This window comes from Alnus glutinosa, chromosome 4 (genome assembly GCF_958979055.1).
Source record: "Alnus glutinosa chromosome 4, dhAlnGlut1.1, whole genome shotgun sequence".
Taxonomy (NCBI): domain Eukaryota; kingdom Viridiplantae; phylum Streptophyta; class Magnoliopsida; order Fagales; family Betulaceae; genus Alnus; species Alnus glutinosa.
The window spans coordinates 35,633,078-35,660,896 of record NC_084889.1 but is presented as its reverse complement, the minus strand read 5'-3'; the positions used below and the strand labels follow the sequence as shown (position 1 = coordinate 35,660,896).

General features: G+C 42.0%; 1 protein-coding gene across 3 annotated transcripts in view; it reads left to right on the top strand.

Annotated features, from left to right (window-relative positions):
- LOC133865915 (uncharacterized) overlaps positions 1–27,819 on the top strand; it is a 51,835-nt gene continuing 24,016 nt past the window's right edge. The window contains exons 1-10 of one of the 3 annotated variants that reach the window (XM_062302437.1): positions 1–602; positions 1,111–1,457; positions 1,679–1,778; positions 1,855–1,932; positions 2,063–2,122; positions 2,210–2,314; positions 2,629–2,739; positions 22,007–22,048; positions 26,184–26,297; positions 26,368–26,555. In XM_062302437.1, the coding sequence (XP_062158421.1) occupies positions 393–602; positions 1,111–1,457; positions 1,679–1,778; positions 1,855–1,932; positions 2,063–2,122; positions 2,210–2,314; positions 2,629–2,739; positions 22,007–22,048; positions 26,184–26,297; positions 26,368–26,555 (1,355 nt within the window). In that variant the 5' untranslated portion in view covers positions 1–392. The remainder of the gene's footprint in view (positions 603–1,110; positions 1,458–1,678; positions 1,779–1,854; positions 1,933–2,062; positions 2,123–2,209; positions 2,315–2,628; positions 2,740–22,006; positions 22,049–26,183; positions 26,298–26,367; positions 26,556–27,819) is intronic. The other 2 variants (XM_062302438.1, XM_062302436.1) reach the window with 2 other exon arrangements.

Here is a 27,819-nt window from a genome sequence, read left to right as displayed (position 1 = left end):
TTTATATTAGAGTGGGCAGCAATATATGTAATTGAGTTTGCTCACTGGTGTGAGACAGGAGTTCATGACTCCTACTTATTAGTTTAGCCGAAAAAGGGGAAAAAGGAAGCAAAAAGAAAAGAGGAAAACAAGGAGAGTAGAGAGAAATGTTTGTATTGTACAATCTACGGTGGATCTGTGTCCGAGAGAGCCTTCAACCCAAAACATCTCTGTACGAGAGAGCCTTCAACCCATAGCCCTAGCCCTACACCTGAGAGAGGCCCACAACATCTCCTCCCTATGAACTACTTCTCCATCCAATCGTATTCCAAAGCAATTAGTTGATTATTAATTGGTTTGGTTCGCTTAGGGTCGTCCTTAATCAATCGATCAGATAATCCAAGAAGAAGGAAATGGAGAATGGGTACGATGACGGAAGATTGGCTGAGAAATTCTCAGGCTTGGCCGTCGCCGGCGCCACCACCACTACCAACAACAACGACAGCTTGTTTCAGGTGATGAAAGCCGTGGAAGCCGCAGAGGCCACCATCAAACAACAGGTTGAAGAGAATACTCGCTTGAGGAACGAGCTTCACCAGAAAATTCTTGAACTCGACAGACAAGTATGCGCCACACATCTACCCTTGTAGTATTACCATTTTTCTTTTCTTTTCTGCAAATTTTTCCTAGTGTACTATTAAGAAAATAATCAGGTAGTGTCTAGTATTCCTAACATCACCTTCATCAAGAAAGAAAGAAAGGAAGGGAGAAATCAACTTCGAAAGACACATAAGATGATAAAGGTTCCTATATATATATATATAATTTGGCAGAATAAGCAAGTTTGTGGCCTATGATTAATTTTGACTTGGGGAATGCTTCTGGTCTTCCTGCATCAACTACTACTTGTTTCAAATTAATTTGGAACTCCTACTGGTTTACAATGTTTCACAAATTTCTTATGATTGTAGTGGGAAGCTCATTGACAGTCCCATTTCTGTGATTATCAGCTTGTGCTTTCTATTGTGTCCTGTGGATTACGTGCATGTTCTTTTAGTCCCCAGTGAGCGTATGGTTTGAATCGTTATTTTGTGGTTGTGTGATATTTGGCAAATACGGGCTTTTTGGCAGAAAGCAGAGGAGTCGGTGGCTCAAAGACCTCGTTCTTTTGATACATGGAATGAGCGCATTCATGGATCCTATGAAGCCCATCAATCAGTTCCCTCTATAGGCAATCAAGGAGATAGGCTTAAGAGCACAGGGAACACATCTGTAGCTGTTCCACCAGGTCCGCTAGTTCTCCATCTAGATTTGAAGCCAAACAGTGATGCTGCTATACAAAGTCCTGCAGAAAGCCACTCTGAGAGTGGCAAGATCAATGGGACATTGAAGGTGTTTCCTGGTGGCATGCCGCCTGCAGATAACACTGGCTTCTCTCAAATCCCTTCTCCATCTACAACATCCTTCTCTCCGGTCAGGTATTTCACCTCAAATAGAGATGATTATTGCCTCTTCATGCAGCTAATTTTATCTTCCAAAGCCATCTTGTAACTTATCAAATCAGGAAAGAATTGATGAAACAAATCAGAGCATATTTCACTTTATTTTATTTATGAAAAAAGTTACTTTGTATCGTTAATAAGAATTTACCCGATGTTATAAAAATATAATTTCAGAAAACATCACGTGTTTGTCTTAGGTATCAAATGGAAGGAGAATATGATCCACGGTTCAATATATCTGGTCAGGGGTTGATGCCAATGACTGAAGTAAATAATAGTAGCAGCCTTTGGAAGCAGGTATAATCATATACCTCTAAAATATGTGACTTTTTAAAGATAAATGTTTAATGGAACATTTGCTATATTTTTATAGGATCTCCTTGTTAAGATTCGGGAACATGAAGAAGAGATTATGCAATTACGGAAGCATCTTTCAGATTATTCTGTCAAGGTAAAATGGCAAGCTTGATTTTCTCACATTGCTTAGATGAATATTTCTTGTTTCTTTCTTCTTCTTCTTTTTTTTTTTTTTTAGACTATTATATGTTAATTGTAGTGACTAATATTAAATGTAATGATAGGAGGCGCATATACGCAACGAAAAATACGTCCTGGAAAAGCGCATTGCATATATGCGCCTGGTACGCAGTATATTGTTTACAGTTCATGTTACAATTCCGTTCTCTTATTTCTTAATGTAAAGACCTTTTTCGTTGTTTTGCCACCAGGCCTTTGATCAGCAGCAACAAGACCTTGTGGATGCTGCATCAAAAGCTCTCTCATACAGACAAGACATAATTGAGGAAAACATACGTCTCACATACGCGTTGCAGGTGGTTTTATGTTTTTCTTTTCTCTGTCTAAATCCCTGGTGTATATTGATTCTGAAATGTGTGTATTAGCTATATTGAAAACAAACCTTAAGTTTGCTCTCTTTACCCAAGTTTTACCCAAAAAAAAACCTTAAGTTATCTTTCTTAATTATGCCTTTTTTAATTAATGCGGAGTGTAGATAAATTATCTTAAATGGTTGTGAAATTTTGATTCCCCAATTGGTGTTATCAAAACATATTTAAGTTGTTAGTCATATTTCCTTCCTGATTTTCATAATTTAAACTTAGTATTATGGTTCTTCTATATCTGTCAGGACGCGCAGCAAGAAAGATCAACATTTGTTACATCCTTGCTGCCTCTTCTAGAAGAGTACTCACTGCAACCACCAGTTCCTGATGCACAGTCCATTGTTAGCAATGTCAAGGTCAGGCATAAATAACTCTGTTTTACCATTTCTGAAGTAGGCACGGCTGCTGTCCTATTCTAAATTCATTGAAGTAGACCATAAAATATTAGTATCTAGCATCTATAAGCTCTGACTAACTTTTAACTTGCAAATAAAGATTGGTATCTGGCATTCTACTACATATATGCAAATGGAAGGTTTTGGATGTTAATGGGTACCACTTATAAGCTATCATGTTGGCTAGATAATGAAAATGATGCAACACAATTGGGCTCTAAATCCTAGTTTTTTTTTTTTTTTTTTTTTTTTTTTTATAAGTAATAAACCAATCTCATTTGAAGCGTGAGGCGCCAATAAATACACAAGAAATATACAAAAGGAACAACCTAACTAGAAAGGTCAAAACAAAAAAGAAAGTCACTAAAACTACTCGACAGGGGAGAACATACACTGTCGTCTCAAATACAAAGTTTCAAAGAACATAGAAATAATATCTCCTAGACCTCGCCTTATCCTCAAAATTTCTATCATTCATTTTCTTCCATAAACACCAAAAGTGGCACGCACACACCATTTCCACATCGCAGTGCTCCTTGGCCTACTAGAGGACCACCAACAATCCTACAGATCAATGACACGTCTAGGCATAACCCAAGACATCCCAAAGCAATTGAAAAGAACACTCCAAATAGTGGAAGCCACATTACAATGAAGAAGAAGGTGGTCTACGGATTTTCCATTCCTATTGCACATGCAACATTTGTCCATCACGATGACGTGCCGCCTCTTTAGATTATCCAGTGTGAGGATCTTGCCTAGATCCGAATAAATCCTAGAAAATTCTAAGAATTATAGGGAATAGGGGAAAAAATCTCTCAAGATTGTTTCTTATTGATCTGAAGAATAACATCAACTAGACGGCTAAGCCATCCTTAGTAAATAGAAGTTAGGTACGTAGCACTAAAAGTAGAATTACAAAACTAACTTTAACTAAAATAATGGCAAACTTGTTCAAGCGAATGTCGAGCGAAATTTCTGTCCCACAATTAGTCGCAATCTTGATCAAGCCAAAATTGAGCGAAAATCCTACCGCAATCTCACTCGAGTGAAAGTCAAGCAAATTTGCGTAAGATTTTTAGACTTCTATTGATAGTCTGTTTTGACCTCATAAACATTGAAATTGAATTTTTTTTTTACGATATACAAAATTGTAGCCCTTTGAATCGGTTTTTCAACGTCACCAAGCCTGCCTTCATCTGATCTCATAATCAAAAGATATGACAATTTTTTTCCGACCGGTATGCTTGATTTCATTTTTAACCTGGACCTGAGTGGAACTTACCTGTTTGAAGCCAAATTCTAGTTTGTCATCATTAGGGGTGCACAGAATGTCACAGACCAAAGTACATTAGTTCCTTGGAGATTGGATAAGTGGATAATTGTTCTGTTCTTGAACTGATCCCAATCTTAAGAAAGGGCAGTTGTGAAGGCATCGAGTTATGATTATGGGCTTTTCGAGTAGTTGGTCGGTGGAATCCAAGGAGTTTGAATTGCGGGTGGTGAGAGGCGAAACAGGGGTTCGAATTCGTGAGTACTGCAAATGGAAGAAGAGGTCCATTCTTTTAGATAGGGATGAGTTAGCTTGGTTGGTGAGAATCTTTGAGGATCTGGTTAGAGTTGAAGACTCTCGGGTCTTTTGGAACCAATCTCTACAAGGGTTCCCTCTGGTTCTTGCGCAACGATGCTTCAACAGACATGGCGGTTTTCTGGTGGTTGAGGAATTCAATGGTGATAGAAGAAGTGATTCGATTATCGTCCTGGAAGGTAAAACTGGTAAAGGTTAGGAGCTTTTTGGCTCAGAGTTAAGGTGTGTTTTTGAATACTTAAGAGTTTGGTCGAGACCAGTGCCAGTAGACATTAAGGCCCAGGTGGGGAAGGAGAAGAGGAGAAGTTATGCAGAGGTGCTGGCGAGGACGGCACCACCGTTGGAAAAGCCTTTTGGTGTTGTTTCAGAGCCGGTAGCCAAGGTACCGAGGTGGGTCAAGGAACTTTCGGAGGGGAGGCACTGTGAGGGGATGCCCACGGCCAATTCTGGACAAGTTTCAGTGTTGAGCAAACGGCGGTTCATAGCTCCAGCTGCATTTTCGGCTCCGGTTAATTTTTCGGTGAAGCATACTTTTTCATACGGTGCTGGTCAGGATGCTGGAAAGGGGTGTGGGGTTTCTGACATTACTTTCCATCTTGGTGATAGAATCGATTTTCTCAGCCTAAGAGATACGTTACTGTAGCTAAAAGTAGACGTTGGCGCATGCTTGGAGAGGGTAGATGGGTTGCTGGGCAGTGTGGAAAATCAAGCAAGGTTGTCTTTGAAATCTTGTCCCACATGTCTGATGGATAATGCTTTGGGATCTCAGCATAAAAGTGTAGAAGCTTCCTTGGGTGGGAATGGTATAGGGGTTGGTGAGTTTTCTAGATTCATTGGGAGATCTAAGCCGAAGACCAAGCCCAAGCTCAAGGCAGTTTACAGGCAAAAAACGAAGTTGGACAGGGGCGTGGATCCTAAGGGCGTAGCACCAGCCCAGCCAAGTTCACTAGCCCATTCTAGCTCGGACCGGCCGTGGGTGAGGATGAACGTGGGCCAGTCCAGCGACCTAGGGGGTGTGGATCAGCAGGAGTAGGAATGTATTAAGCCCGATCCTAAAGGCAAAGCTATTGCCCAACCAAGTATTCTAGCCCTATCAAGCTCGGACCGGTTGCCGGTGAGGAGGGACGCAGGTCAGTCCAGCGATTTAGAGGCGGCGTCGTCTCCCGGTGTTCCTCCAGCTGTGCTGTGATCGTTGTTGCTCTCAGGTAATTCACTTTCGATGGGTGGATCAGTGGGTCCTGCGGATTCTCCGGATCCGGTGGATTTGATGTCTGTTGTGGCTATTGACGAGTCGATGGTAGTCATGTCATCGGCGAGGGTCCAACCGGAGCAGAACCGGGCGGTGAGCAAGAGCAGGGTCGTCGGTCATGCAAATCTTTTTCAAGTGCCAATAGAAATGCTGCGTGCGGTGACTGATCAGGAAGTGTCAGTGGAGGATCATTTGCTTGGCAAGGAAACTTTTCAAGGGAGCTGGTTGTCTCTAGGTTGAACGGGTGGGGGTTGCCGTTGAATCCCCTTCAGGATTATCTATTTTTGCAGGCAAAAGATGGTGTGGGGAACTCCAATAGCTAGCCAACTGGGTGCTCATATTTGGTTGTGTTTCAAGAGGGTGATCAGCCTATTGCAGTGGCAGAAAGTGGGAAGTTTCTCTGGGATGTGGATGTGATGGAAAGAGAAGCTAGGTTGGGAATGGTGTCTCCTCTTAATACCTATTATAATTCAGAGGGGGATCTCTCAGGTTACTTTGATTGGGTCATTTAGCGTGCGAATGCGATTTATCCCATTTTAGGGATATCGTTTGAGGGTCATAAGCTACAATTGTTGGATTTCTTGTCTTTTTTTGAAGAGGAACATCGTATTGAAGAGGAGGGAGCTCTGCCATGTGGGGGTAAGAAGGGAAAAAGGGAGGTAAAGAATTTGGAGTGCTCCATTAACTACGAAGCTAGAGGCTCATGCTCAAGCCGTGGGAAAAGGAAAACGAGGGGTCATCCAGTTGTGTTATGAAGCCAAGAATTCTATCTTGGAATGTGAGGGGGCTGAATAAGAGGAACAAACGCCTAAGGATTAGTAACTTGCTCAGAGATTATAAGGCAGATATTATTTGCTTCCAAGAAACAAAGGTTCATGGTATTTCAAGTAGCTTTGTGCGCAGTCTCTGGGGCTGCAATCATGTGGATTGGTGCTGTCTAGACTCCAATGGGGCCTCAGGGGGCATATTGATCATGTGGGATAAAAGGGTGGTGGAGAAAGTTGATGTTTGTTTGGGGGTTTTCACTCTCGCAGTTTCCTTTAGGAATGTAGTGGATCGATTCGTCTGGGCTTTTGCAGGTGTTTACGGTCTGAATTCTGATATTGATAAGAGTCTGCTCTAGGATGAGTTGGCTGGGATTCTTAGTTGGTGGAGCTTGCCGTGGTGTATATGAGGCGATTTCAATGTTGCTCGTTTCCTTAGTGAAAGGTCTGGTGAGGGTTGTAGGTCTGCTTTGAGAGATTTCTCTGATTTTATCTCTGAGTAGGGTCTCATGGACTTTCCTCTCGCTGGGGGTGCTTTTACCTGGTCATGCACTTTTGATCCCCCTGTTTGGTCTAGGATTGATCGTTTTCTAGTCTCCCCAGTTTGGGAAGCTCGGTTTCCTATGTCGTCTTAGGAGAGGCTTCCCTGCCTTTATTCAAACCATTTTTCGATTCTTCTTGATTGTTGTGACATCTCTAGGGGGAGCAAGCCTTTCAAATTTGAGAACATGTGGCTTAAAGCGGAAGGCTTTGTGGGGAAGGTGAAACAATGGTGGGATTCTTACTCGTTTCAAGGTACTCCTAGTTTTGCCTTAGCTTGTAAACTAAAGGCCTTGAAAAAGGATTTGAAGATTTGGAATGAAGAGGTTTTTGGTAAGGTAGAGAGGAAGTAGGGCTTTAGTTGAGGAGGAGCTTCGGAAGAAGACAGAGATAGTCAGAGGGATAGAGAGGTGTTCTCTTTTAGAGGAGGTGAGTTGGCGGCAGAAATCTAGGGTCTTGTACTAAAGAAGGGGACAAGTGTACGAAATTCTTCCACTCCATAGCAAATTCAAACAGAAAGTACAACTCTATTGACTCTTTATTGATTGGAGATACTCTTTCTTCTAATAAGATAGAAATTGGCGAACATGCGGTTGAGTTCTATCAAAAGCTCTTTCATGAGCCGAGTAGGTGGAGGCCTAGGGTGGATGGTATTTCTTTTGATTCTATTTTAGATTCTGATGCTAGCTGGCTGGAGAGAGCGTTCGAAGAGGAGGAGGTCAAGAAGGTAGTGTCAGATATGAATGGTGATAAGGCACCTGGTCCTGATGGCTTTTCTATGGCTTTCTTCTAAGCGTGCTGGGATGTCGTGAGAGTGGACATTATGAAGGTTTTTTTTTATGAATTTCAATCCAAAGGTTTGTTTGAGAAGAGCCTGAATGCTTCGTTTATTTCTCGTATTCCGAAGGTTCCAGCGGCTAACTCCATCAAATATTTTTGGCCTATTAGTCTGGTGGGAGGCATCTACAAGATTTTTTTTTTTTTTTTTGTTGATAAGAAATTGCAATTTATAAAAAAAACGCGCAAAGGGGCGCAACCCTTATACACGGGAAGTATACAAGAGAACCCCTAAAAGGGACGAACAGAGAATAAATTTAAAAAGTCTACATAAGTAAAAACACTCAAACTATGATGGGGCGCTATCCAAATATATAACGTATTGAGCAACCGCTTCCGTAGCTCCACCATAGGTGTCTCTACATCTTCAAACAGCTGCGCATTCCGCTCCCTCCAAATACACTACATCAAGCACAGATGAGCTAACCGTCAAGCCTCTTTAGCATGACCACACCCAATCGTCGCCCCCCAACTTTTCAACAATTCCAACACCGTTCGTGGCATCTACAAGATTATTGCTAAAGTTCTAGCAAACAGATTGAAGTCAGTCTTGGAGAAGGTCATATCCAAATCTCAGAGCGCCTTCATCAAAGGGAGGCAGATTCTTGATTCGATACTTATTGCTAATGAATGCATTGATAGTAGGCTTAGATCGGGGGTGCCAGGCGTCATTTGTAAAATGGACTTGGAGAAAGCATACGATCATGTTAACTGAGATTTTCTTTTGTATATGTTGAGGTGGTGTGGCTTTGGGGAAAAGTGGTGTACGTGGGTAGCTCATTGTGTTTCGTCTGTGCGGTTTTCGGTGTTAATCAATGGCTCCCCTTATAGTTTTTTCAGTAGCTCTCGAGGTCTGAGACAAGGGGATCCTTTGTCACCCCTTTTGTTTGTATTTGTGATGGAAGCCTTGAGCCGCATGATCTCAGCTGCAGTTTGTGGGGGTTTGTTGGAAGGTTTTAAAGTAGGTGACGCAGATTTTTCGCATCTTCTGTTTGCAGATGATGCTCTGATTTTTTGTAGTGCTCATTCTTCTCAGTTGCGTAATTTGCAGAGTCTCTTCCTCCTGTTTGAAGCAGCTTCGGGTTTGAAGGTTAATTTGGCAAGGGCAAATATAATTCCTATGGGGCATGTTGATCAAGTGGAAAGGCTAGCCGACATTTTAGGGTGTGGGTTTGCCACTTTGCCGGTGAAGTATCTTGATCTTGCTTTGGGGGCTTCCTATAAGTCCACTCATATTTGGGACGGGGTTGTTGAGAAGACTGAGCATCGTTTGGCTAGTTGGAAAAGGATGTATCTCTCTAAGGGTGGTAGAGTAGCCCTTGTTAAGAGTACCCTTGCCAATGTGCTTACTTACTTTTTGTCTTTGTTCCATCTCCCGAGGAGTGTTGCTGCTCGCTTAGAGAAGCTACAACGGGATTTTCTTTGGGGTGGATTAGGTGAAGAGTCTAAATTTCACTTGGTGAGGTGGTCGAAGGTCTGTTCCCCAATTTCAGAAGGGGGGTTGGGTATTCGGAATTTGTTGATGTTCAACCATACGTTGTTAGGTAAATGGTTGTGGCGGTACGGAGTAGAGAGAGAAGCTTGGTGGAGAGTTGCGGTGAAGTCCAAGTATGGTAGTTTGTGGGGTGGGTGGTGCTCCCGCAAGTCTGTAGGTGCCTATGGGGTGGGGCTGTGGAAGAATAGTTGGGGGGCGGCGCTTGGGGGTGGTCATGCTATAGAGGCTTGACGGTTAGCTCCTGTATGCTTGCTATGGTGTATTTGGAGGGAGCGGAATGCTAGGCTGTTTGAAGATGTAGAGACATCCATGGTGGAGCTACGGAAGCGGTTGCTCAATACTTTATATTTTTGGATAGCGCCCCATAATTGTTTGAGCTCTTTTACTTATGTTGAATTTTTAAATTTATTCTCTGTTCGTCCCTGTTAGGGGTTCTCTTGTATACTTTCCATGTATAAGGGTTGCGCCCCTTTGCGCTTTTTTATATTATTGCAATTACTTATCAAAAAAAAAAAATGTATTGCCCTTCAAAAAAAAAAGAAAAAAGAGAATATTAGGAAAATGTGGGGAATTTTCTATGGTTTTTCTAGATTGGAGGTGGGGGATGGGGTTAGGACAAAATTTTGGCATGATCTGTGGTGCGGGGATATGGTGTTGAAGGAAGCCTTTCTTGTTCTTTTTGGTATTCCTCAGATGAAGGATGCTTCCGTTGCGGATAATATGGAGGTTTTGGGCAGCTCTATTCAGTGGAATGTGAGTTTTGTTAGAGAGGCGCATGACTGGGAAGTGGGTGTCTTTGCCTCCTTATTTCATGTGTTACATTTAGCCATGGTGAGTAGAGATCATGCAGATAGGCTTAGGTGAGTCCCTTCCAAGAAAGGTGTGTTCAAGGTTAGTTCATATTTCAGCTCCTTGGTGGGCTGTGAGGGTAGTAGTTTCTCTTGGAAGAGTGTGTGGCGGACTCAGACTCCTTCGAGGGTGGCTTTCTTTGCGTGGTCGGCAGCCCTAGGAAAAATTCTTATAGTGGATAATCTCAGGAAGTGAAAGATCATCATTGTGGATAGATGCTACTTGTGCAAAAGAGACGGGGAATCTGTGGACCACCTTCTTCTTCACTGTGATGTGGCTTCTACTTTGTAGAATCATGTCTTTTCTCGGTTTGGTATGTCTTGGGTTATGCCTAGAAAGTTGTCGATTTATTTGCATGTTGGTGGAAGGCGGGTAGGTCAAGGAGTGCTGCAGTTTGGAAGATGGTGCCTATTTGTATTCTTTGGTGTGTTTGGAAGGAGAGAAATCTTAGGTGTTTCGAAGACTTTGAGAATTCCATAGAGGATTTTGTAGCCTTGTTTTTTCATATGTTGTATCTTTGGACGGAGGCCTTTTTGTCACCCGTGTCAATTAGCTATTTTGATTTTCTTGTTCGTTTTTCTATGTCTTTTTAGGCGTTTCCTTGTGTATACTTCCAGTGTACTTAGAGGAGCGCCTTACGCTTTTTATAAAATTTCATTTACTTATCAAAAAAAAAATGAAGCCATGTGTATTTTTTTTTTTTTATAAAATTAATCAAATATGTTAAAGACATATCTACCCCTCAGCTAGATATGTCTTCTCAAGATACAGTTCCTAATTTTATGCGCTCTCAAGATGAAGATAAAACCTAGATTGTAGGAACTAGTGATAAGATAATATTTTGAATTCAAATACTTAGATCAGATTGTAGTGTTTCATTCCTATCAGAACTGTAGTCTCCTAAACTCATGTAACTATGTTCTAGTTTCTCTATATATACAAACAGCATCTACCAACATTTGGTAAGGCAGCACAAAGCATAAACACAAGATCCTCATATTTTATATGGTATCAGAGCATAAATCACCTTCAAAAGCCGAGAGGTGAGTGGAAGATGCCATTGGACAGTTGATTGGTTTGGCCTCAATCATTTTGGTCCTTTTGAGAATGTCCAAAATGTACTGATGCTGAGACAGGATAAAACCAGTGGAGCTTGGAAGAACTTCAATTCTTAGGAAAAAAATGGAGTTTCCCGAGGTCTTTGACAGCAAATTCCTGTTTCAATGTCTGTAAAAGTGTAGAAACTGTAGATGGTTTAGATGATGTGATTAGAATGTCATCTACATAAATGAGCACTAGAGTAGTGTAAGCAGCCGACTTATAGATGAAGAGAGATGTGTCTGATTTGGATCCATGAAAACCAAGCTCCAATAGTTTACCACTAAGTCTGGAGAACCAAGCTCTTGGGGCTTGTTTGAGGCCATATAAAGCTTTTTTGAGTTTACAAATATGATCTGGAAACTGAGGATGAGGAAAACCGGGAGGCTGAGACATGTATACCACTTCAGAAATATTTCCATGAAGGAAGGCATTTTGTATGTCAATTTGATGAATCGGCCAGCCATTGGACAGAGCAATTGATAGAACAATGCGCACCGTAGTAGGTTTGATCACAGGGCTGTAGGTTTCACCATAGTCAATGCCCGGTTGTTGATGAAATCCCTTAGCAACTAGCCTTGCTTTGTACCTTTCAATCGAGCCATTAGCCTTCCGTTTGATCCGAAAAACCCATTTGCAGCCAATTATATTAGAAGCTGATTTAGGAGGAACCGGGGTCCAAGTCTGGTTCTGTAGTAAAGCATCAAATTCGGTGTTCATGGCAGCTCTCCAATGTTTATCCTTCACGGTTGTAGAGTGACAAGTAGGCTCTATCTCAACAGCTGAGGACTTAGCAAGCAGGGCTCTCGGGAGGGGGTACCGAACTCAACCATCTGTAAACTCTCTAGGCTTGGAGATGTTATTTCTAGCACGAGTAACCATGGGATGTGAAGAAGCAGGTGGAACTAAAGGAGGAGTTGAAGAAGCTGAAAAATTAGCTGGAAGTGGGGACTCGGCAGAGCTGGAAGATGCTGAAGAGAGGGACTGCAGTGATGGAGAGTGCAGAGAGTGAGAGGAATTTGGAGAGGAGGGCTTTAGGACAGGTTGTGGGAGCTGTGCTGCTGACTGTGGTAGGAGAATGGGCAGGGAGAGCTGTTGCCGAGTATTGCAAGAGTTAGACTCAAGGGAGGATGAGGGAGGAGTATATGGAAAAGTAGATTCATTGAAAATAACATCTCGTGAGATGTAGAGGCGATTTGTGGGCAAGTGGAGGCATTTGTAGCCTTTGTGAAGAGGACTATAGCCGAGAAATAAACAAGGGACAGAACGTGGCTGAAACTTGTTTGAATTATATGGACGTAAGTTGGGCCAACATAGACAACCAAAAGTGCGTAAGAAGGTATAATTCGGAGAACATTTGAAAAGTGTTTCAAATGGAGAATGATTTTGTAGAACTGTGGTAGGCATGCGATTGATTAGATAGCATGCAGTGGAAAAAGCATCATCCCAAAATTTTAAGGGTAAATGAGCATGAGAGAGTAGTGCTAGACCGGTTTCGACAATGTGTCGATGTTTCCGTTCGATAGCACCATTTTGTTGGTGAGTATGTGGGCAAGACGCACGATGCTGAATGCCAAGATGCTTGAGGAGGTTGTTGACAAGGCAGTATTCACCACTCCAATCGGATTGAATTGCTTTAATTGTGGTATTAAAAAACCGTTCAACATAAGATTTAAAGGTGCAGAAAACTGAAAGAACATCACTCTTTAAGGAAATTGGATAAAGCCAAGTGCATTTGCTATAAGCATCAAGAAAAGAAACATAATACTTAGCACCAGACCTAGAGCTAACAGGGGCTGGTCCCCATACATCAGTATAGATTAAATCAAGAGGACAATTGGCAGATCCGGAAGCTGAAGAAAAAGTGAGTTGCTTGCTCTTTGCACTAAGGTAGGCAGTGCAAACACTGGAGTCTTTTGGAGAAACAACTGGAAGCTGAAAACGAGAAAGCACACGGCGGACAATCTTCAAGGTGGGACGGCCCAACTGTGAGTGCCATTGAAAAGTAGAAACACGTTCACCCACCATGGCATGACGTGGATGTTTATTTGCGGAAGGAAAAAATTGATAGAATCCATGTTTATTCGGCCAGTGGAGGAGGAGTTTCCCCGTGCGACGGTCCTTTAAGAAAAAATGGGATGGATGGAATTCAAAAAACGTATTAGTATCTTTGGTGAATTTCTAAACAGAGATGAGATTCTTGGATATTTGAGGAACATGCAGAATATCAAGGAGATCAAAATGAGAATTAGGAGTAGAGAGTCAAGTTTTTTTTTGATAAGTAATAGGAATTTCATTAAAAAAGCGTAAGGCGCCCCTTAGTACATAGGGAGTATACAAAGGAAGAACCCAGCTAGCCCATAAAGCAGGACCCAACAAGACCCTCATAAACCCCAAAACCCAACAACACCCAAAACCCTCAAGAGCCCCAAAACCCAAATCAGTAAAAGACCCCATTAAACACCCAAATAACAACAAAACCCTAATGAAACCCAAAACCCAGCTACATAAAAAGCCCCCAAAAAACACCCAAGCCACAAAAAAAAAAAAAAAACCCGCAGACACGGTGGCGCGTGGAGCAACGCGCGCCGCCGCCGATGTGAAATTTGCCGGAAAACCCACAGAAGTCGCGGAAAGCGCCGTTGGAGCCGCCGGAGGTGCGCGTGCACGGTGAAGAAGACCCAAACTCCGCAAATCTAACACTCAAGCTTCAGAAAACGCCCACGGCCACGCACTCCGGCACTGGCGCGTGGCAGTCACCCACAGCTGCTATGGCGGTGGGGAAAAGCTGGACCACGACGGAGAACCCTCCAGAGAAGCACGTGCACGTGGGTGAGGACCCAACCACTATAGATCTACTACCCAAGGAGCAAAAGAACCCATCAACCATACACAACGGCGCGACGACCATCTACAAAACAATGTATAAGACTGGAGCAGGCCGGCAGTTCTCTGGCGGGACGCGAGAGCACCGGAAAAACCCAACTACCGTCGAACTACACCCAAGAAGAAGAGAAACCCCAAGCTAAAAGACTAAAAAAAGAAAAGCACTAGGAGGAAGGGACCAGAAGAGGAGGAGGGAGGGAGGGTACCCTCCCTCCCTCAAGACGGTTTTCACTGGGAGGGAGACCTAAGGGTTTTTTCTGAGAGAGAGAGAGAGAGAGAGGGGATTTGGTGTTGGTCATTTTTGGGGAGTAGAGAGTCAAGTTGTACCAATGTGTTTGATTAAGAGCCCCCTACCGTTGCCAATACGGATTTGATTCGAGCCCAAGTAGTCTTCAGCCTTGATATTTAAATTGGCCAGATCAGATGTCAGATGGTGTGTAGCTCCAGAATCCGGGTACCAGTTTTGATCAGTGCTGCTGGATGGGGTAGAGAGATGGGCCTGAGCCTGAGAAGGCTGTTCTCGAGTGTAGGCCTCATTGAACCTATTGTAACAATCCAGGGCAATGTGACCATAGCGGTTGCATACCTGGCATAATGGGCGGTTGGAGGAGGATCCACGACCAGATGAGGGTCCTCGGCCTCTGCCACAAAATGGCCTGGAAGTGCCAGAGAAGCCACGGCCAGTAGAGTGATTACCGCGGGAACCACGCATGCCACAGTTTGAGTGTGGAGAAGAGGTGCCTCGGGAGGCAAAGTTTGCACCAGCAACAGAGAGATCAAGAGAGGCTTGATGCTACTCTAAGCGCATCTCGTGAAAGAGGAGATGGCCGTAGATTTCGTCCACAGAGAGTGGTTCGGCTCTGGTTGTAACAGAAGTTACAAATGGATCAAAGTCAGAGCCTAGGCCAGCTAGAAGAAAGGACACCTTCTCAAAGCCATTGAGAGGTTGGCCTACGACAGCAAGGGCATCACACAACGTCTGAAATGTGTGGTAGTAGTTGGCGATGGAGGAGGATCCTTTCTTGAGAGTCGCCAATTGATAATGCACCTGCATGGTGCGCGCCTTTGTCTGAGTCGTGAAAAGAGTCTCCAAGGTTGTCCATGCATCTCGGGAGGTGGCACAGCGAGTGACATGGGTCAGCATCTTTTCGGAAAGAGTTGAGTTAATAGCTCCGAGCAGCAATTGATCTTGCATGCTCCAATGGAGGAAGGCCGGATTGGGAGACGTGGTGGAAACACCATCTTTGGTGGATGTCACAGTGGGAGGAGGGGCAGGGTGTGGAACCATCAACATAACCAAATATGTTGCTGCCTTTGAGGTGTGGAACGATCTGAGGCAGCCAGACCGGGTAGTTAACGTTGGTGAGTTTGGTAGGATTAAAATTGGTGAAGGTCACCAACGGAGGTGTTTGGTAGTGGGTGGAGACAACAACAGGAGGAGAGTTGGTGTCGGGTGGTGGTTGTGAGGCTGTCATTAAAAGCGTAAGGCACCCCAAACATACAGGGATGAGGGAGTACACAAGAGAAGTCACCTAGAAACTAGGGGGCCACATGTAATATGGACTGCATCATTCTCCCTGGGTTGGAGAGAATTCGCCTTCGAATTCGAATCGTCTTTGCCTCAATCTTTCGGATGTTCAATCAACCTCTATCAAAAGATGAACCGCCATGCCACTCATTAACCTCCTTTCGCTCATAATAAACATGGTAGAGTGAACTTGAATGCACAATCTATGTGGCTATGATTGATACCAAAAGAGAAACAACTTGCAATTAAACATAACATGAATTTGAATAGTAGATCTGAAATTCTTCGCATCAACTTGAGATAAATTAATTTCCACGCACCCTTTATTTATTTTCATCAACTCACTCCGTAAAAACTTTCCAATAAGGATCAATTATTTCTCGACCATAGAGAATCAATTTTTCCTCTAACATGCCGAAGCCAACATCAAGATTTTGGTTAGGAAAAGTTGACAAAAAATTTTCAACCCCAAGAAAATTGACATAATTAATTTTGTCAAGACCCCACTGAGGTACTTCACCATTTGGACTTTCGTCAAATACATAGTGGGTATCAATCTCTTGAACAATTTTAATGGTATCAACACTACCCTCCTCCACTAGATCCTCTTCGTTAGGATAGATGTCGTAGATTAGTGGGGAGCTTCAATCTACTAAAGAATCTCCCTCAACAAGCTCATCTTCTACCTCCATACGAGATGGGTCCAGTAGATGGGTTTGAGGCTGGCTAGCAATGATCAAGGTGGCGAGTAGCTGGGCCAGCATATCAAGCCTCACCTTCGCCTGCCCGTTGAAATCGCGTCGCTGCTTCATTGCATTCATACACATCACCAATGGTTGCATGTCTTCCTCCACATGCTTGTCTTAGCACTATGGTAGGAAAGTAATTAGGCTCTGATACCAAGTGATGCAGTGCAACTGGGCTATGATTCCAATTGACGTAGTGGGAAGTTGAACTTGTACACACTAGACTTCACAACTCTTCTATATAGAAAATTCTATGAATTATAGGGAATAAGTGAAAAAGTCTTGAGTGTTTCTTATTGATAAAACTAACTACAACGTTAATTGGGTGGGCAAGCCGTCCTTATTGTACTTGAATAGAAGTTAGGGATGCAACCCTAGAAGAAAAATTACAAAGCTAGCCTTAATTCAAATAATCACAAACTTGCTTGAGTGAACGTCGCACGAGTGTTGAGCAAAATTTTTTTCCCACGATTAGTCGCAATCTCACTCGTGCCAATGTCATGCAAAAATCTTACTGCAAGCTCGCTCGAGCGAGAGTCGAGCGAAATTTTTTGCATAAGATTTACTTTTATTGACAACCCATTTTGACCTAGTAAACATTAGAATTGGAATTTTTTTGTGAAATACAAAAATGTATCCATTTGAATCAGTTCTCCAACCCTTCCCAACTTGCCTTTATCTGATACTAGAATCATAAGATATGATAGTTTTACTTTGATTAGCATGCTTGGTTTCATGATTATCAATTTGCTGGACTGCATGAAGCCACATGTGATTTGGACTGCATCAGAAAACCATAGGCATTGGCAAGGTAATCTATGACGTATCATCTCTCTCTCTCTCTCTCTCCACATTCAAAGTCACAAAATGTGTTTATTTAAGGGAGATAGATTTTGGATTCGGTTTTGATTGCTAACGAGCACATTGATAGTCGCCTCAGATCAAATGTACCATGCTTATTATGTAAACTGGATTTAGAAAAGGCTTACGATCATGTGAATTGAGAGTTTTTATTATATGTGTTGCAAAGAAGTGGTTTCAGGAGGAAATGGAGAGCCTAGATAGCCTTTTGTATTTCTACAGTTTGTTATTCTGTTTTGATTAATAGAGCCCCTTCTGGATTCTTTAGTAGCAATCGGGGATTACGACAAGGGGATCCGTTATCTCCTTTGCCTTTTGTGATTGTTATGGAGGCTCTGAGTAGGATGATGGTGGCCACAAAAGACAAGGGTCTTGTTGACTGGTTTTCAATGGGTTCAAAAATTAGGCAGGTATGGTTGTGTCACATTTGTTGTTTGCAGATGATACTTTGATCTTTTGTGGCGCAAATGGTGAACATATTCGTGATCTGCGATGTCTTTTTTTATGCTTTGAAATGGTATTGTCGAGAATATGGAGAGGAGGTTGGGGGGTTAGAAGAGGCTTTATTCATCGTAGGTTGGGAGGTTGACGTTGATTAAAAGTACCTTATCTAATTTACCCACATTATTTATCATTGTTTCCTATTCCTTTGGGTGTGGCGAACAAGATAGAGAAACTTGAAAGAGATTTCTTATGGAGTGGTCTAAGTGAGGAGTTTAAATTCCACTTAGTTAAATGGTTACAAATTTGTTCTCCTATGCAATTTGGTGGTTTGGGTATTCGGAATTTGTGTAAGTTTAATCAAGCACTGTTGGGTAAATGGTTATGGCGATTTGCTACAGAAAGGGAAGAGTTTTGGCATATGGTTGTGGAATCAAAATGTGGTTGTTTAAATGGAGGTTGGTGTACTAAGGAAGTTTAGGGGCCTTTTGGTGTTGGAGTGTGAAAACATCTTAGGAGAGGGGTGGGGAGTTTTCTTGAGATTTATTAGATTTGTAGTAGGAGACGATTCTCAAATTAGCTTCTAGCATGATGTTTGGTGTGGGGATCATTCTTTGAAGGAAGCCTTTCCGTAGTTATTTCGTATTGCACGATGTAAGGAGGCGAGGGTCATGGATAATATGTAGGTTTCGAATGGTGTTATTCAATGGAATTTACCTTTTTTTTTTTTTCGAGTTATACAAGATTGAGAGGTAGAGGTGGTGCTTGCCTTTTTTGTGATGTTGTATTCTCTTAGATTGAGACAAGGTGGGAGGATTGTATTTGGTGGATTCCTTCAGAGAGGAAGTTTGAGGTGCGGTCGTTCTTTTATGAGTTATCTATTTCGGGGGTTTCTTCTTTTCCTTCGAAGAGTATATGGAAAGTTAAAGTACCTCCGAGGGTGAGTTTCTTTGTGTGGACGCAACTCTTGGTATGATTCTGACCTTGGATAATTTGCGAAAGAGAGGAGTAGTAGTGGTGGAATGGCATTGCATGTGTAAGAGGAGTGGAGAATCTATAGATCATCTTCTTCTTCACTGCGAAATGGCACGAGACTTATGGAGTGCGCTCTTTACTCTTTTCGATGTTACTTGAGTTATGCTTGAAAGGGTGATAGCTATTAGTTTGTTGGAGAGGTCAGGTGGGTATTCGTCCAGTTATAGTTGTGTAGAGAACAACCCCATTGTGCTTAATGCGGACCATATGAAGAAGGTGAAATGCAAGATACTTTGAAGATCATGAAAAGTCGAAGGATGAGCTCAAAAACATTTTGGTCAAATCCCTCTTTAATTGGACAGGGGCTTTTAGTATTTCTTCTTTTTCTAACTTCTCTTAATTTGTGGAGTTTTGTTCTTCTTTTTGCCTTTAGTGGAGCCTTATACATCCTATGTAATAGGGTTGCACCCCTATGCGCTTTTCAATGAAATGAATTATTTATCAAAAAAAAAAAAGTTGGAATTCTCCCTCTATCCTTGATTAAGATTTTATGGGTAGCATCCACTTCTAAAGTACTTTACATTGTCACTCCTGTGACTTCTACCTGTCATAGACAAAATAAGTAGTCAAAGGTCCTTCTGTCACTGCAAGAAACAAAGAAACCACATTGAGCCAAGTGGTGGGAGCTTGGGTTGGGGGTGTTGATTAAACTTAGGTCATTAGTCCACCATGCTCAAGTGTCTAATTCTTTTGACTTTGTTACGGATGATTTATCAACCTATGGCTATCTTGTTTGTGCTTCATTGCCACCATGAAATGCAAGCCTATATTTGACTAGATTAAGATTTTTTTTTTCCTCCAGAGTTAGATATGAGTGACCTTTAGGATTGGGTGAGGGTTGATTTATACTTGGAGGAGATTAATTATTCTATTAATAGATTAGTACGCATTGCGAGTTGTAAAGAATATTATTTTTGTGGGGTTCTCCTCTGTTGTTTGTGGTGGTTATGGAGGCTTTGAGTCGGATGTTGACTGCCGCATTGGAGCAGGGTAATTTGACAGGGTTCTCAGTGGGTTCCAGGGATTCCGAGGCCTTAGTTGTAAATCACCTGCTGTTTGCTGATAACACATTGATCTTTTGTGGTGCTCAAGAAGAACAAATTTGACATCTGAGATGTATCTTCTTAGGCTTTGAGGCAGCTTCTGGTTTGAGAATTAATTTAGGAAAATCAGAAATTGTTCCAATTGGTGGAGTAGAGGATGTCGAATGGATGGCTAATCTTCTTGGATGTTGGGTTGCTTCTTTGCCTATGACTTTACTTGGGTTTGCCGTTGGGTGCTTCTTACAAGTCCACCTCTATTTGGAATGGTGTTATTGAAAAAATGGAAAGGAGGTTGGCGGTTTGGAAGCGGATGTATTTGTCGAAGGGTGCCCGGTTGACTCTTATTAATAGTACGCTCTCCAACATCCCCACATATTACTTATCTTTGTTTCCTATTCCAGTGAGGGTGGCTAATCGTCTTGATAAAATTCAAAAGGATTTTCTTTGGGGTGGCATTGGTGACGAGACCAAATTTCATCTAGTAAATTGGAACAAGATTTGTACTCCGTTGCATGCCGGTGGGTTGAGAGTTCACAATTTCATCCAGTTTAATCAAGCACTCTTGGGTAAGTGGTTGTGGAGATATGGTAGGGAGAGAGAGGCTTTATGACGTTTGGTGATTGATGCCAAATTTGAGAGTTTAAAGGGTGGGTGGTGCTCGAAAGAGGTATCGGGTTCTTTTGGAGTGGGTGTATGGAAACATATAAGGAGGGGGTGGGAGAAATTTCACAACTTTGTTCGTTTTGAAGTGGGGAATGGATCAAATATTAGTTTTTGGCAAGATTGGTGGTGTGGGGATAGATCCTTGAAGCAATGCTTTTCAGATCTCTTTAGTATAGTAAGGAACAAAGATGCAATGGTGGCGGATAATTTGGTGGTTCATAATGGTGTAATTCAGTGGAATGTTCTCTTCACGCGACAAATCCAGGATTGGGAGATGGATATGGTATTTTCTTTCTTCGATCGACTATACTCCACTTCGGCTCGACATGGAGAGGGTGACAGGTTAGTGTGGAATCCCTCTAAAAAAGGTGTATTTGAGGTGAGATCCTTCTACGAAGAGCTTATTAGGAAAGATGGTCCATGTGTTCCATATTTTCCTTGGAAGAATATTTGGCGTGTTAAGGCTCCAACAATGGTGGCTTTCTTCGTATGGTCAACTGCTTTGGGCAAAATATTGACGCATGATAACTTGCGTAAGAGGAATGTTATAGTAATTGAGTGGTGTTATTTATGTAAGAAGAGTGGGGAGTCTATTGATCACTTGTTGCTTCATTGCGAGGTCCCCCGGGATCTTTGGAGCTACGTTCTTATTTTATTTGGGGTTGAGTGGGTTATGCCACGAACGGTGTTGGAGTTGTTGAATAGTTGGGGGGCGATGATTGGGTGTGGTCATGCTAAAGAGGCTTGGCGGTTAGCTCCTCTGTGCTTGCTGTGGTGTATTTGGAGGGAGCGGAATGCTCGACTGTTTGATGATGTAGAGATATCTATGGTGGAGCTACGGAAGCGATTGCTCAATACATTATATTTTTGGATAGCACCCCATCATAGTTTGAGTGTTTTTACTTATATTGACTTTTTAAATTTATTCTCTGTTCGTCCCTTTTAGGGGCTCTCTTGTATACTTCCCGTGTATAAGGGTTGCGCCCCTTTGCTCTTTTTAATAAATTGCAATTACTTATCAAAAAAAAAAAAAATTTATTCTATATAAATCATTTTAGAAGCAACATCTGCAAAACATGAAGAAGTTACATGGCAAAAGCATGGACCTGGCATGCGGACTTAAAACAATATATATTTGCACCTTTTTTTTTATTCTTTATATTTGATTTTGGGCTTGGTTTCCTTTGGGCATCCCTCGAAGACATCCGTCAAATCGCTTTTTAGTTGGACTGTGGAGCATAATCTCTCAATTTTCTAACTTTTCTGAATTTGTGGATTGTTGTTTTTCTTTTAGCATGTAAGGGGGACTTTCTTTGTATATATCCTGTGTACTAGGGTTGTGCCCCTCTACCATTTTCAATGAAATGAATTATTTATTAAAAAAAAAAAAAAAAAAAATCTCCTTCGAGTTGTCATCCTTCTCATTGAGAGATTCAATGATTTTTTAGAGGATAATCTGTCTAGTTGCTACACATATATTAGATGGTCAAGAAGGCTTGATCAATTGAAGTTGGCCTTATTTTGAAAAGTGTCTCTAAAGCTTGTTTTGTATTCAAGAATTTGTATGCATGAAGTTTAATGCCTGGAACTTCTGCTTTGTTGCAGGTCCTGTTCAAACATTTGCAGGAGAAACTACTCCTTACTGAGGTATGTTCCCAAGATTTGAGTTTCTTCTTGGCTAATATGCAGATTTGAGTTTTATATTAACTTGTTGCATCTGGTTTAATTTAAGATATCTTGGATTTGTGAAGGTACTACAGGACTGGGAGCTTGAGTTTGTGTTAACTGTCAATGTTTTGTTATTTTTTTTTAGTGTTATGATTGGAGTGTTGACAAGATAGGATGGATTTTGTTGAGGAATATTAAGTTTGAAGTTAGTTCTCACTACCGGGCCTTGAGGTGATGCTTAGATGTTAATTTGTCTTGCAGAGGTATTTGGCTAGCTAAGTCCTGGCAAGAGTGGCTCTTTTTTTCTTTTTTGGTTTGGAAAGCAGCTCAGATAGTAATACAATCAGTGAACAATCTTAGAGAACCTAAGAAAATTATGGTTCCTTTAATAGACACCAAAATAAACTGCTATTAACTGTTGTCCCCTTATCTGCTTCTTGTAAAGAAAGATATTGTGGTATTTGGCCCCCCCCCCCCCCAAAAAAAAAAAAAAAACGTGAGGATATGAAGACACAGAAATTTCAGTGGATACTTTGAAGACAATGTTTTTAGGTCGCTCATTAATTGGGTGACAGCATTGATGGCTTCTCTTCTCTTTCTTATATGGAATTTTTGGATATGTTTACTTTTTTGAGGCCATTCTCTGATTGGATTTGTTCGCTTGTTGGATATGTTTACTTTTTCATAGGAGTCTCTTCTTTTTCTAGTAAAGCCTCTCTCCTCTCTTTCTTTTCTTACTCAACTTTTCTAGACTCTTTCACCCCAGCCATGGTCCGTGTAGGCGCGTCCCGCTAGGGTTCCTTTCTCTCGAGCTCACTAGGGGATGGCTTTGGAGAGGCGATTCTTCGTGGAGGCCAAAACCTTCCTCTTCTTAGTGGAGGAAGGTAAGCATGTGCTGAGATTGGAGGAAAGAAGGAAAGGCTTCTTAGGGGTTGTGCATTTGGGTTTGCAGTGTACTGCTTAGGTTATTGCAGTGGTGAAAGAGGCTTTGCAATCTCAGGGGTTCGAGGATTTTGTCAAATCCTTCCGGGAAGATTTGAAGGCTTGGATTGTTCAGAAAGACTGCAATAAGGATGGTTGTTTCTTGGAGCTGGTGGTTTTTGCAGTGGGTGGCCGGAGTGGGTTCATCTTGTTCCTGGAGGGACGTGGAGGGCGGGGATGGAATAGAGTGGTTGATGAATTGGGCAAGGTGTTGGTTTTCTTGGATTCCATGTCTGGGTCTCCTCCCATTGGTGCGCTATCTCCAGTGAAGAAGGATGGGAAGGAGGTTTTGGGTTTGAAGGCCTCCTTACCAAGCTCGGGTGGGGCTTGGCCCCCTTTGGGTGGGGCTATTCTGTCGTTCGAGGAGGTGGTGAGGTCTCAGGGCCCTGTCATGTTGCAGATTCCGCCGGTTGAGAGGCGTGAGCTTGATCTTCCCCCAGTAGTGAGACTGACAGCTCCGGAGGAGATGAGGTTGGCCATGGACTGCGCTATGTTGGAGAAGGAACCGCTAGGCAAAGGGCTGAATCTGTAGAGCTAGGGTCTTCCAGCACATCTTCCCTCTGCCCAAGGCACAACAGGATCAGCGAGAAAGCTGTTGCCTCGTTTGAAAATGCGGACATGGAGCAACCTTCTAGTGAGGTTGGTGGGTCGGGTCATTGGGTCGTTGATGGGTCGCTTGGTTGGTTTCGGGCTGGGTCTTAAACCCAATCTCAAATTTTGAGGCTTTCGTTTGGGCCGGGTTTTGTTGAAGCCCAAATCTAAGATTTGGATTGAGGGAATGGGTCAAGGGATCCCTTTGGATTCTGAAGCGGGTTTTGAGGTCTCCGTGGGTTGTGGGTCTTCATCGGGTCTTCTACGGTCGGAGGTGACGTCGGCAGTCGACTTGGGTGGCAGGTTGTCTGCTCCGACTATTTCTAAGTTCTCCTTTCCTCTTGTAGGCGTCGGTTCTTACTTGATGGACTCTAATCTTTCTGTTTTCGAGGGATCTGCAAACTTTGGGCTGGTTTCTTCTAATTCGGTGTTTGGATCTGCGTCTCCAGGTGTGTCACTGCCGGCGATCTCTTCCCCTTGTTTGGCGTTTTCTGGGTCCCTTGTGATTGCCTCTTCTTCCAATGTGAGTGCTCCCTTTGAGTGCTCAGTCCTGGATTCAAAGGGTTTCTCTGAGGGGTTTTCTCCGGCTCTTGAGTTCTCTGAAGTTGGGTCAGATTTCAGAGTCTCTTCTTTGGGGGCGACTGCATTGGGAGATTGGTTCCGCTTTTCTCTTTCAGTTATGTCAGAGAGTGGGGCTCCCATCTACTCGTCTGAATCCAAATCGGTTTTGAGATATCATCGAAGATCGAAGGAAAAAATTGCTAAGATGGATGCCTCTCTGTTTGACAAGGCTCATATAGCTCTCAGTGCTCCGGTGACACCGTTTTTGGGTGCTTCTTCTTAGGCCTTAGGTGGGACCGTAGTCCAATCTTGGCTGAAGCTAGGTGGGGGAGCGGGTAAGTCTCCTCCATCTAGCTTTCTTCAGAGAGGCTTCCTTCTTCTGAGTGTTCCCTGCCCTCTGAGTGGTTACGCTTCTCCTATTGCTGAAAAGGAGGTGAACTTCAGGTCGGATGGCTTGATCCAATTTAGCAGTGGCCAGTAGGTTTTGGTTCGTCTGGGGAGATTGTTGTGTGGAATTAGGGAGATGATGTTTGGGTTGGGGAGGAAGGAGACTCCCCTCACCCCTTGGGTATCTATCCTCCCGATGTGCCTTTGGATTGGGCGCCGAATGATGTTGAGGATGAAGATCGGTCCTTCGCGATTTTGGATGCCATTGAAGAGGATTTCATTCTGGTTAAAAAGGGTGTGCGTCTTAAGATTAAAGGGAGGAGAGATGTGCTGAATTTGGAAAGCTCCATTGACTACGGTGATGCAAGCATGCCCTCTAGGAGAAGGAAAGGAAAGGCTTTGGTGCTGTAGCGTTGAGTGCTCCTTGTGGGTTTTAGGTTTTAGGATAGGTCCTTGTGGGTTTGTTTGGGCTTTTCTTTTGTTGCTTTGAGTGCTCTTTGTGGGTTTTGTGCTTAAGGGCTTAGGTCCTTGTGGGTTTGTTTGGGTTTCTTTTTGTGGGCTAGTTCGGGTTTGAGGGCTTTAGGTTTGGTGGGTTTGGTGGGTTTCTTTCTTTTTTGGGGCTGTTTCTTTTTCGCTTTCTAGCAAGATGTTTTTTCTTGTATACTTCCGGTGTACTTAAGGGCGCTTTACGCTTTTAATTAAATCAGTTTATTACTTTTATATATATATATATATATATATATATATGTTTACTTCTATGTTTTTTTTAAGTCACACATTAGTAGGGAAAACTTCACATACCACTCATGATCTTTCATCACTTTTGCAATTATAGCTTTGAACTTTAAAAAGTGTCAATTTAGTATATCCATCTTTCAATTTTTTTCAATTTCAACGCTCCTGTCCAAATTCAACGTTAAATCAAACAGTTGACAAGTAAAATGTCCTACTTCTAATATGTTTATAAAATTACCAAAAATACTTAGATTTAATAATTAATTTTTTTTTTATTATTATTTTTTTAAAAAGTCTGACCCGCCGTGGGTCAAGCGGGTCACGAACCTGACCCACTGGTGGGTCACAAAGCCCACCTTGTGACCCTTGGTGGGTCACTTAGACCCACCGATGGGTCTTTGTGACCCCCAGTGGGTCACAAACATGACCCTTTGGGGGTAACAAATTGGGTCAGATTTTTTTTAATTTTTTTTAGAAATGAGTATTTTGGGAATTTTACCTTTTCTATTAGGATTTAACGTTGAATTTGGACGGAAGTGTTGAAATTGAAAAAAATGAAAGATGGATATACTAAATTGACACTTTTTAAAGTTTGAGGGTATGATTACCAAAGTTATGAAAGATCAGGGGTAGTAAGTAAAGTTTTCCCTATTTAGTATGTACTAGGGTTGCATCCTTTTATTATTTTTTTCTATCAAACTCTATTACTTGTCAAAAAAGATAGTTTGCAGTCTCCTAGAGCATTACTTATTTTTTCCTTTGCAAAAATTTGTTTCTTTTGATGGTCTCCTAGGGCATTACTTACTTTTTGCTTTGCAAAAAGTGGCTTCTTTTGATCATGTTCATTCTTTTGTCACAGTCAAAGCTAAAGGAGTCACAATATCAATTAGCACCTTGGCGATCAGACATGAACCACTCGAATTTTGCTCCACAGTCACCATCTCACCCCATTGGTGCAGCATTGACAACTTCAGTATGCCCATATGCCTTGCTATTCGTCTTTGCATGTTATAAATGTTTTGTTAATTCCTAAATTCTGTCAGAACAAAAATGGGCTTGAACTGGTCCCTCAACCACCATATTCCCATGGAAAGATGCCAGTTTCTTCTTCTGATGCTCAGACAGCCACAGACTGGGAGCTATTGAGTCGCCATCAGAGTGGTTTGGGTGGTGTTGCAGCAAGGAATCTGGAACCCGACAACTTGGGGAGGTATCCACCTCTTGCAAGCAGGTGAGCCTGGTCAAAATGGAGACTGCTACTGTGAACTGAATGTACAAATTACAACCATCTGCATATGTTGGTGGGTTCTGTTATCATTGAATTCTTATGTTGAATGGTCATGTATGCATGAATTGTTGTAAGAAATGCTTGTTAATGTGAGCTTTATTTCTGTACTGATATCTACACACCTACATATTTTTATGGATTCACTGACAATATTTTTTGTTTTGGAAACCAGTCGACTCCACTTACCCAAAAGGTGGGGGGTTTGACTCCACTAATATACATCTTCTCTTAAAACCTTTTTTCTCAACTATGAAGATGTCCCCAATCTGACTTTTATTTTCTAATTTACTAATACTATTATGGTCTTTTTTTTTTTTTTTTTCTATAGGTAATCAACAAATATTATAAAAAAGCGTAAGGCGCCCTTAAGTACATATGAAGTATACAAAATGATCACCAATAAAGAAAAAACAAAAGAACAAAGAAAACCCTGCAAAGGACACCCATAAAAACCCAAAAGAAAGGACTACAAAAATACCCTTAAGACCCACCCGAATTACAACAAGACACCCACAAGCAAACCCCCTCAAGAGCCCTGAACTATTATGATCTAATTTGAAACACACAAAGCTTAATCCCCATGAAATATATAATGATTTGCATTTTATGAATAAGAAGAGGCCTAGGATTCTAAGGTGTATGATTGCTGTTGCATGTTTATAAGATATCAGCTTATAACAAAAGATGGTTCCCCTGTGCCTAATGTGGTGTATTGGAGAAAATGCACTGCTCAAAATTTCAAATATTGTGAGAGAATGGTGATAGAGTTGAAAGCTATCATGTTCAAGTCTCTTTATGTTTGGATGGAAATTTTCTAGAATTTCTGGATTTGTGTTTTTCTTCTTCTACCTAGTTGGGTATATTCCTTGTGTACTTAGGTTATACCCTTCTGCTCTTCTAATAAGATTGAATTACTTATCAAAAATGAGGTATGAGTAGACTTTTATTTATACATTTTTTGCTTAACAATTAAGAGGAGAGGAGTGGACGAAGCTCATTAAGTGTAAGCCATAAGCATACCCCAAAAGAAGTATTTAACTCTAATGGTGGCTTAGGCACTGTGTAAGCCCACATCCTTGCTCTCTCCTTTCTTTTTTCAATAAGTATAAGAAACATAACTTTATAATCAAAATGCGGTGCGAGGAGAATGGAGCTATTTAACTGCTGTTATGTATATGTTTTTGAGAACGATTTCTCTTCTTCCCCT